The sequence below is a fragment of the Maniola hyperantus genome, chromosome 10 (assembly GCF_902806685.2).
Source record: "Maniola hyperantus chromosome 10, iAphHyp1.2, whole genome shotgun sequence".
In the NCBI taxonomy this organism is placed as follows: Eukaryota; Metazoa; Arthropoda; class Insecta; order Lepidoptera; family Nymphalidae; genus Maniola; species Maniola hyperantus.
Genome location: NC_048545.1, coordinates 3,748,046 through 3,759,645, shown reverse-complemented (window position 1 = coordinate 3,759,645; position 11,600 = coordinate 3,748,046). Strand labels below are relative to the sequence as shown.

At 37.2% G+C, this 11,600-nt stretch overlaps 1 protein-coding gene across 1 annotated transcript in view; it reads left to right on the top strand.

The window, feature by feature from the left end:
* The first annotated feature begins 500 nt into the window (after positions 1-500).
* The window catches only part of LOC117985730 (progestin and adipoQ receptor family member 4), a 59,571-nt gene continuing 48,471 nt past the window's right edge, over positions 501-11,600 (top strand). Inside the window, exon 1 of the mRNA XM_034972500.2 lies at positions 501-1,131. Coding sequence (XP_034828391.1) covers positions 771-1,131 — 361 coding nt within the window. The 5' untranslated portion in view covers positions 501-770. The remainder of the gene's footprint in view (positions 1,132-11,600) is intronic.

Below are 11,600 nucleotides of genomic sequence, written 5' to 3'. Positions count from 1 at the left end.
TGTAACGCCGAGGCGGGTATAAATAGAAAAACAAGAAAACAAGTCTTTCAGGAAATTCGAAAATACCTAACTAGGTACTTATTCACAAAAAAAAATGGCGGTACGAAGTTCGCCGGCTCAGCTACTATTAGGTACCATACACGTAATAAGTATTGTCTCACTCGAGGTATTGTCAGTTCAATAGGCACTGTGTCATGAGTACGAGTTACCTAATTAAATTATTTATTTAGTAAGTCAAAGTTACACATCTCCGATCAATGCATTGCGTAAGCAGTGGAACTCAACAAAATGTTACTCGCTACAACACAATATAATATTATTGATATTCAATCAGGCAGGCGGGTGACTTATGGAAGCATGCTCTCGTCATTTACATATGAATGGTAAATCTTTTAAAATAGAAATATAATAAGTGTGTTTCACTAAGAGAAAGCCTGGCGGGAATCAGCTGATCGGGATTGCGCAGTGCGCAAATATTGAGGGGTGAAGGGGGCGGATGCGCGGGGTTGGACCGTTAGGGCAGTGGAACCCGGCCAGTCGCGCGCCCTCGCGGCTCGCTCCACATAGCGGCGCTTAGCGCTTCACGCGAACCCTACCACGCCGGGAAACATAGCTGAGATAAACTATCTAAGAGAAACCTCTCATGAACTCCCCTGGTAATATAATCCCCGTAACTGTGATACTTTAACAATCGAACACCGAGTCATGCGGGCGCAGATGAAACTGCGAACACAGCCTCCCTATCCGCGCCGACACAGATCCTCGTTATTATGAGAGACGCCGACGTCGTGCCTGATACTAGTACAAAAATGTTCGACATGTCAATTCAAGAGGTCAACGGTAAAGGCCCTAAGAAACGGAAAAAGTCTTTGGAGCACATCTGTGATAAAGATCAGCCTCTACTAAACGAAGAAAAGCCAGAAAAGGAAAGGGAAGAAAAAAATGGGGCCAGAGCAGCTAAGGTTTCTGTTACCAGTGAAGGTGTGGAGTTACTCCACTGGCGAGATATGCCGCAGCATCTGCAGTTCAATCCCTATGTACTGACGGGGTACCGGCCGCTGCAAAGCTGGACTGGATGCGTACGCAGTCTATTCTATTTCCATAATGAAACGATTAATATTCTCACACATGGTAAGTTTGATTTTATCTTTAGCGGATTTCATCTATTAAAATAAGTATTGATCTAATTATTTTATAATCTTTGATAAAAAAGCAATATTTTTTTCGGTCCCTGTTTGGGTGCCATAAAAAAATATTGGTTAGTCAGGCTATTTTATTTTAACTTACTAACTTAACATGTTTTAAATTCAAAGTTCTTTGTTATTACTATTTCCGCACTTCTGTATCTATGGATTATACTCTCTGAAATAAAAACGATTATTATATTTGGTCCCTATTTGGGCGCCAAGAGAAATATTTCCCTTTTTCAAAATACGGATTGTTTATTTGGCGCTATTAACAGAAAGTAAAGTTTAATGAGGCTTTTTAAATGACAAAGTTACACAAGTTTGATATGTTTTACGCAGAGTATTCGTAGATACCTATCTCAGCTTGACGTCTTTGGTATCTATTGGTTAAAAGTCGATCTATTTTATTACTTAGGTCCCTATTTGGGCGCCATCAATAAGCAGTATAAAGTTAAGTTAAATGCGGCTTTCTTCAAAGGATCTTGATCCTTAATCGCATTAAGATCCTTGATATTAAAGTGCATGTTTCACGCAGAACAAGTAGGTTGCTATCTCAGCTTTACTACTTTAGTATCTACTGATGAAAAGTCGATATATTTTATTAAGCCTCTATTTGGGCGCCATAAATAGAGACTTAAATGGTAGCTTTTATGTTCTCTTCGTCGTGCTACGCAGCGTTGTTTTAGCGAACGTTTTACGCGCCAACTCATTGTTTAGCGGCAAGCTCGATTAGGATTTATTCTCTTTTATTTCGGATCAAGCTTCACAAAACAACGCATTGCCTTTTTTTACGAACGGGTTTCCTAATTTTTTCCTTAGATTTGTTTTCTAAAATGAAATTAAACCCCGAGAAAGAGAGATATGGCCAAGCAGTGCCGTTCAAAAAACATATCTACTACCCCTGAGTAGCCATCTATTACTATCTAAATAAAATTAAAAAAAGACCTGATTTACCGACTGAGTTATCAACGCCCAGCCCAACCCCCTAGACCTAGAAAGCTAAGGTTGCCTTTATAATGCAGATATAAGGAATATTATATAAGGACGGATTTTATAGGGATACGGCTTAGATGAATTCTAAGGGATAGAGTATAAAGAGGGTTTATATTATGTTCACCAAGTGATCGAGATCACTAGTTACCTAAATAAAGTTAGGTATTTTAGACGACATACAGGTACCTATATCAGAAGTTATTTTAACGAAAATCTAAATAATACTTATCGAAGATATCTATTGAATTTCATGTTTATTAGAAAAGTTTAGAACAATAATTGGCACTGAAAATGTTTCTCAACACCATTAGTCCAACCTCACTACTTCGTGAACTTTATATACCTACCGAAGGGTTGTGATGTCAGTACAATAAATACGAAACTTCGTTCGAATTGCCAGTTGTTGTACAGTTTTTCGAAATTTTGCACGATAAAACAAAGACGCATAAAAAATAACTAAAAATTTCTTTTTAGAATGTACACGTGAAGTCCTTTCATAATTATGATACCCCCTGAAAGTTGAAAATACTAATTATCTGTTCAGGACCACATTTTAATTGTTTTTTTTTGTGATGTAACCACAAATTCACGGTTTTCTGATTTTTCTCCTTACGTGTGCTATAACACCTACCTACCTGCCAAATTTCATGATTCTAGCCCTATAGAATTCTTGACAGACACGACAGACAGACAGACAGACAGACAACGAATGGAAGTGATCCTATAAGGGTTCCTTTTTTCCTTTTGAGTTACAAACCCCTAAAAGCTGATGTTCTAGCATAGAACACATCCTAAGTACTTATTGAACTTTTGTAAATACAGTGAATATACTTTCTGTACTTTTAAATTCCCTCTTTTCCTACGCATTTCCCTAAAGGAGTTCCCCTTTTAATAAAGTACTTATAACGATTTCTATTTTTCTTCACAATCAACACGCTATCCAAAACCCAGCAAGGGTGCGCACCCCTCATTCTAATTACCACCCAAAAACTGGGTGAAACACTCGTTACCAACGTTACCAGTTGAATAAAATTGAAGTGTATTAAACCCTTTAAGCGTGAGTGAAACTCACAGGCCCGGATCCCTAACTTTCGTGAAATACCTTTCTCATTTCGACATGCTACTTAAATATGCGTATTTTATACCCTTTGTTATTAATTCCCTAATATTTTGACGTCCTTTCTGATGTTAGCGGGTCAAATACGGGCGCTTGATAAATTTGAACCATCAAGAAATATGATTGTGTTTAGTCATTCAGACATTACATTTTCATACAAATCCACGTTTCAATAGCAATCGATATCATATAGAAAGCTACGAACTATAAAGCCGAAGCTTTCGTGGACTGAATAACAAGCATATCTCGACTTTTGCTTTTGCATTCATATGCATTCATATTCGTAGCATTGCTACGCGCTTGAATTTGCACGCTTTATTATAAGATCAAAAGGATCATTATGACTATACTTCGCAGCTAGATAAAGTTTATTACCTTGATATTGCTAGACAAAATTGAATAGTACCTACCTAAGTATATCTACCTAAGTATATATTTATTTGATATAAAGTCCTGCTTATTCTGAAACAAAAACTTTTTTACACACTACCATTCTACTAAAATAATATTTCAGGTGATAAAATCAAGGGAACAAGTTTTAATTGAGCACATAATATAAATTATAGTCGTTACAGTCTAGTGGTGAAGACGTCTGCCTCCTATTCGGAAGGTCGGGAGTTCGATCCATCGTGAGGAAACCTGAATGCCGAAAGTTCAACATAATGTTCTCAATGATGTGTGAAGTCTGCAAATCCGCAGATATCCAGCGTGGTGGACTATAACCGAACCCTTCTAATTCTGAGAGGACTGAGGAGACCCGTGCTCAGTAGCGAGACGGAAATGGGTTGATAATGATGAAAATACTCAAATTGTGCTATCTTTTTTGGATTCTGCTCAGTCCAGCCGTTCGCTATAGTAAAGTCTAAAATTTGTATTTAATTAGTGCGTTTAAAACAGTTTCATTATAATATAACAAAAATAGACATAATACCTAATGCAAATTATACATGTTTTTCTTTCTTTAAAGTATTGTTAAACGGTACTTATGTACAGGTAAACGTCCTTATTTTTCAAACTTATCTCCCAGTAATTTCCATACAACTTCAGCAACTTTGAGTTGCGGTGTCACGTTTTTTTTACGTGCCACTTTGAACTTATCTACTCCTAAAAATATCATTAATCTTATTATTTTCTAGAAGTATCATTCAAAAGAGAAAAAGTGTTAAATTTGTTCCGGTTATTAACTTCACTAGAGAGACTAATGATTTTTTAATTCATAAAGCCCGCCCGCCCCTTTAGGTCTGCCGCCCGCCCCTACAATATTATCGCGCTCGCGCTTCGGACTGCGAGACCCGATTAAGGGTTACTAAATAATTTCGAGATTAATAACGTACCTATTTAATTAAACTTCACCTTTATGTTGTCTTTGTTCTGGCTTACCTACTCATTTTGGTGTAAGTATCCACACATGCCGCCAATTTCGGCCGGCGCGTTGGTCAAACCTGGCGAATTGTGTGGATACACTATTAGGTTGTAAAAATGTTAAAGATCCATACTCAATACCGTACCCATACCAATATTATAAATGCGAAAGTGTGTCTGGTTGCCTGTCTGTTTGCTAGCCTTTCACGGCCCATCCGTTTAAACGGTTTGACGAAATTTGGTATAGAGATAGTTTGCTAGATCCCGCGGAATAAATTATAGAATATAGTTCACTCTGATTCTAGTACATTATTTTATTAATGTCATTGGCATGTTAGTACCTACTTACGTAGAGCGTAGCGAAACCAATAATTAATCTATGACCTACTCCTTAAAATATTTAGAAAATATTTCATGAAAATATTTATACAAACCTATAAGCTTTTATGTTCGGTCTTCCAATACAAGTAATAATACTAGTATGCTAATGAATATTCTTTCAGAGCGTCTACTATAACCATAAAGGATAATATTATTTTTAGTGAAAGTCGTTTTGTTAAACAACATTAGCCTCGCGTGACATTTTCGATGGAATTTACGGTTGAAATAACAATGTGGCGTATTTAGGTAGAAACTAACAAACTTTACAATTTTGGATATCACTGAAAATAGAGCAATTAAAAGAATAAACCTCTTTCGTTAACCTTTGCTTGTATTAGTTACTAACTTATTACCCTAATACTAGATGATGCCCGCGACTTCGTCCGCGTGGATACTTATAGGTTTTTAAAAATCATGAGAGAACTTTTTAATTTTTCCGGATAAAAAGTATTTTTTGTACATCCCAGGGATACACGTGTCTATATCACTATATCTGTGCAAAATTTCGTCAAAATCGGTCGAACGGATTAGTTATTGAAAATGCCGTGGGAACTCTTTGATTTTCCGTGACCAGTCTATGTTTTTCCCAGCTTTCAAGCTATAATGGGGTAATAGTGTAGTCATAAAAAGCTAGCAGATAGACAGAACCTTTCGTATATTTTATAATCTCTAAATCGTAACAGGTGTGGTTTCGTGCCTGTATCTAACTTCACTCTTACTTATGTAGGTATAAGCTAAAAGCTGTGATAGCCTAGTGGCTAGGACGTCCGCCTCCTAATCGGATCGGAGGTTGGGGGTTTTATACCGAGCCTGCATGCTTGAAAGTTCTCCATAATGTTCTCAAAAGGTATGTGAAGTCCAATCCGCACTCGCGTGGTAGACTAAGGCTAAAACCCTTCTCACTCTGAGAGGAGACCCGTGCTCTGTAGTGAGCCGGCGATGGGTTGCTCATGATGACTCTTATCTGCCAAAGTTAGCAACAAAGTAAGTTCTTAAGTACCTAGCTGTTATTCACTCACAACTTGAGTGTGATTTAACATGGATCTCACCTATCTGTGATCACTAATCCAGCTTTATGAACAAATACCTATTTCGCTATTACTACGATTTCATTCATTCCATTTTACTTTATTCCTACGGGACGCGGTCTACAGTTCATTCCAACGTTTCGCATTTATTTATTTAACGAGCTCGATTCATAACTTTAACTTGTTTGCAGTTCACTTAGAACGTTCAAGTCTGTCAAGCTGAGGACGCAATTTAATTTGAGCCTGTTTTAATAACAGTTATGAAAGATAAGCGCTCACTTTTTACAGTCAAGCCGTTTAAGCTAAGTATATAACAATATTTTTAATAAAAATAACTTCTTCCGCGTTACATATAGCACTACCCTTATTAGCACTAAGTACTCTTATTATCACTACCCTTATAAGTTATAACAAATGGAAAAGTATGTTTGTTTGTTGGTTTATTGGTTTGGCCTTCAATCACGTTGCAACGTGGCAATGGGTTGACGTGATGTTTGACATGGGTATAGTTAAAGACCTGGAGAGTGGTATAGGCTATTTTTTATCTCAGAAAATAAAAGAGTTGGCACGAGATTTTTAAACTATATCCACGCGAACGAAGTCGCGGGCACCATCTAGTAATTATTTATAGCCTATACTTTGGTATAGTACCCAGGAATAATGTATAGCTATCAACCAGTTAGTCTAGTCGGTAGGACGTCCGCCTTCTGATCGGTGGTTGGGGGTTCGATCCCGGGCACGCACCTCTAATTTTTCGGAGCTATGTGCGTTTTTAATAATTAAATATCACTTGCTTTAACGGTGAAGGAAAACATCGTGAGGAAACCTGCATGCCTGAGAGTTCTCCATAATGTTCTCAAAGGTGTGTGAAGTCTACCAATCCGCACATGGCCAGCGTGGTAGACTATGGCCAAAACCCTTCCCACTATGGGAGGAGACCCGTGCTCTGTAATAAGCTGGTGATGGGTTGATCATGATGATGATCAACCTATTAAAGAATTTTTGAAATCGGATGATTGGTTTCGGAGATTATCTCCTTTATCCAGAGGACAAACTTACAAACTTAACTTTTTTATAATAAAATAATATTTGGTACAAATTCTTCTCCATACTTAATTACTCTTTCAACGATACCTCTTTAAACCTCCGTAAGTACCTAACCTACACTGTTCCTTCACTTTCCTCCTTTACCGTTCTAAAACAGAACGGCGAGAAGTTTGTACTCAATGCTTCTGCTGATCCGAATTCCGAACCGCTAGGGTGTGGAACACCCTTCCGTTGTCCGTTCTTCCGCGTATAATCTGAGGAACCGCCATACCTTCAAAACCTCATCATTGCATTCTATAAGGCATGATTGTCATCAAGCACAAGCCTATAATGCATTAAAAAATTGGTCAAGTGCGAGTCGGACTCCATACAAAGGATTCCTTACCATCGTATAAGAAATAACACCTTTTAATCTTTTTTACTGTTCATGGCAGGCAATAAAAATACACCATCTGTGAAAATTTCTACTCTGTACCTAATACGGTTCACGAGATACAGCCCGCTGACAGACAGACGAACGGACGTACATCGGAGGCTTGTAATAGGGTCCCGTTGGCACCCTTCGTCTACGGAACCCAAAAAAAGACTGCACCATTAGTTAATACCTATATTTCGATATTTCACTGCAGTGTGGTCGTTAACATGGCATCAATAAAAAATGATGAATTAAATTACACAATGTGGGTAGGTATGACAACAAAGCATACGCCATGTTACCACCCGCCGATGTATAATCAGTATAATCATAGAAATCGCTGTCAATTTCATGATTTCAACCTCGATAGAACCCAATTACCTCATCAATTATTCGCTGTAAGGTAACTTTGTTCCTACCGCCTGTAACTCGTAATAATAAGCAAACACAATTATTATAAAATTGCTATCATTATATAATTATTATTTGCTTTATTCTTTTCTTCTATATTTATTAACCGACTTCTTTATTTATCTACTTTTCCATTTCCTCGAATAGTACTCTAAGTAATTCTACCTATGTAAGTAACTATGTAATATCTACTATTACTTATCTACTGGCATATTATACTATACACAAAAGTCTCTACAAAATGTTCGTCTCAAGAACCGAAAGAGACAAAACGTTCGCAGTTTGGAAGCGTGTACGTGCGCGTGATAATTTTATATCGGACAAGAGATGATTTCTATGTTACTAGTAAAATCTTAGCACTAAGGTTCTAACAACTACAATAAAAATATAATAATGATTTTAAGCTTATTTCGTGGTTTAGTGACATATTTTAATGTATATAACGAGTACATACCACGATTGGGTTGAAATATCGACAAATAAAAACAAAAATTAATCGTGGTATGTACCCGATATATACATTAAAATGTATATATCGGGTACATACTCTCTTTGTTGCGTAATCCCATACATACAAAAACAGTGAGAGCGCTAAAGTAACTTCATTTCGCGAATAGGGTGTAGAAATCGCACTTACCACGTTTTCGTCGCGCGTTGTGTTTCTGGCTTCAAAAATCAAAATACTCGTTATGATTAAAGAAATAAATAGTTTTCCATAAAAATGTTAACATTTCCAACACAACAGGTGACCCGGAATACTCACGAGCAGGCGAAATAATGGCAGTCTGGCAGGCTGCCATAGCTATTGTGTAATGATTCCAGGTTAAGGCTGCATTATTTGCCCCATATTCAAAAATAAAAACTATTTTATTTCTACTAAACACAAAAACTTTTTTCAGTTTTTCCCTTCAATTTTAATATATATATATATATGGATATCTTCCAGTCAAGAGTGAAAAGGCATCTTCTAGGCAAGCATGCTCCATCTTAGGCTGCATCATCACTTGCCAGCAGGTCTGATTGCAGCCAAGCGCTAAGTCCATATTAGCATACAAGCCCTTATTATAAATGCGAATGTGTGTTTGTTTGTTGGTTTATTGGTTTGTTGGTTTGTTGGTTTGTCCTTCAATCACGTCGCAACGGAGCAACGGATTGACGTGATGAACTGGAGAGTGACATAGGCTACTTTTTATCCCAGAAAACCAAAAAGTTCCCGCGGGATTGTTAAAAACCTCACGAATCGAGGGTCTGGGAAAAGTTAGAGGTGCGTGCGCGTGATCGAACCCCCGGCCTCCTGAGCAGATATTGTAACCATTAGGCTATCACGGCTCTTTCTGTACTAGTACCTAGTCGAAATTAAACCGATAACAGTCAGCGTGAATCGAGTTATATCTATTCCGGATGCCTGTTCAATATCGATACCTGAGGCGGAGAGATGAAATGAGCTGCGGAAATTAAATTTTTCCCGATTATTTTCAACCTAAGCCTTTAGGACCTTATTTAACTGCTTTGTTAAAAAAAACCGTTTTCATTCATATACCTACTTAGTAAAAATTGGTAGTCTGGGGGACTGTCCACAGAAGTGAAAACTCAAAACTATCAAAGAACGCTATAAGCCATACTTAGTCAGCGTGACCAATTGCGGATTGACAGACTTTACGTATAGCTTTGAGAACATTATGGATAACTCTCTGGCATACAGATTTTCTAACGATGTTAGTATCCTTCACCATTAAAGTATAGTAAGTGATAAAATTAATCGCTTAAAACGCACATAACTTCGCAAACTTAGAGGTGTATGCCCGCGGGATCAAATCCCGGACCGTCTGTATTGGAGGTCAAAGCTTTAACTACTAACTAGGCTATTACCAAATATTATATAGCATTTTTTGGTGCGGGATCACTACTTTTGTAACTTGGGACTCCGACGGCCAACATATCGCTCGTCTGAGTATGTGCTCCTCCCTTTGCTAATAATTCCATGTCGATGTCGGTTACATTAGACGTTCGTCAGTAGGTATACAATATTCATATATAGGTACATTTCAACGAAATGCGGTGATACCAACTTGCTTGATGCGAGCAGTCTTCCTATTGGAAGACTGCTCGCATCAAGCAAGTTATCCATAATTCATATCCATAATTGACCTAGGTAGGTACTACTACTTGATATTATAAATGCGAAACTATGTCTGTCTGCTAGCTCTTGACAAAATTTGGTACAGAGATAGCTTGCATCTCAGGGACGGGCATACGCTACGTTTATCCCGGAAAAACAAAAAAAACTCCCACGGGATCAAAAAAAAGTTAAATCCACGCGGACGAAGGGGCGGGCATCATCTAGTAATTCCAATAATAATTCACTAAGTAAGTAAGTTGCTTTGTCAGCAAAAATAGCAACTTAATATTTGAATCCAATGAGACCCATTGAGATGTCAATATCGTTTTCATTAACGGACATCATTCGTCCAAGTAATATCTGATATAATATAACTCAACTCCTTTTGTACGCTAAAAATAATTTCTAGAATAGACCACCAACACAAAAGAGAAAATTGTAATATTAAATTCTTCTAAATGGATCTCGAGTTATAAATGTCTACCCCAGGCAGACTTTCAAATGTAGAGATTATTTTTATATATCTAAAGGTCATCTATCTTAACTAGAACCTTTCAATAAAATAATATTGGCGTCTATTCAGTGCTATATAAACATGGAAGTAGGAAGTACTTCTATGTAGGTACATAATATAATATACTCTTCTCAAAGTTCTAAAAGTCCTTTTCACAAAAGACCTCGATGTAGGTACTTACCTACGACATATGAATCCAAACAAAAAAAAATTGGCCACTGTAACTCGCTTTAATCTTGATAGCCTCACCTAATTTTGAGTTCCTTAGGAACCACTAAGTATTTTTTTCGTTTGGAATGACCTATCTAGTGCGTAGGAGTCGCGTTACTTTAAACAATGTCTGCGGAAAACAATTACTTACTAAAAAAAAATAGAACTATCAATTGAGTTCAGAGGTTGGTGTACAGCAGATATTCTGTCGCATAGGCAATGGTTTTGAAGAAAATAAATATGCCAAAATTTAAGGGCACTTGCTACAAGGAAAGTGACAGTACTAAATGATGAGCAAGCTGCTGCAGTGAGCAAAGCTTACTGCTTAAATAAATTAGGTAAGTATATTATTCCAAAAAAACATAACGGTGACTTTATACGGTACATACAACGAATAAGGGTTTTTTTCGTTTGAGGTACGGAACCTTTAGCGGCTGTAGTCATGTATTCTATTCTTGTCCATACAATGTTGCGAAATAGAGCAAAGGGAAAGAACAAAGAAAGTTTTTCTTTAGGCGCGAATGTGGAACCATTATAGCATCAGATAAGTTTAAGAAGTTCAAGTCACAAAGACATTATTGCCTTCCATCTTTTTTATAACTAAGTATCCAGTATATATCTCTATATTATATGTATATAAAAATGAATCGCTGAATGTGTTGCTGATCGCAAGTCTCGAGAACAGCTGAACCGATTTCGCTAAATTTTTTTTCTAATATTCCTTGAAGTACGAGGATGGTTCTAACGGAGAGAAAAATTTTAAAAATTGCCTGAAAAAGAATCGACTGTTAGGCGGTAGGAAGTTCGCCGGGGCAG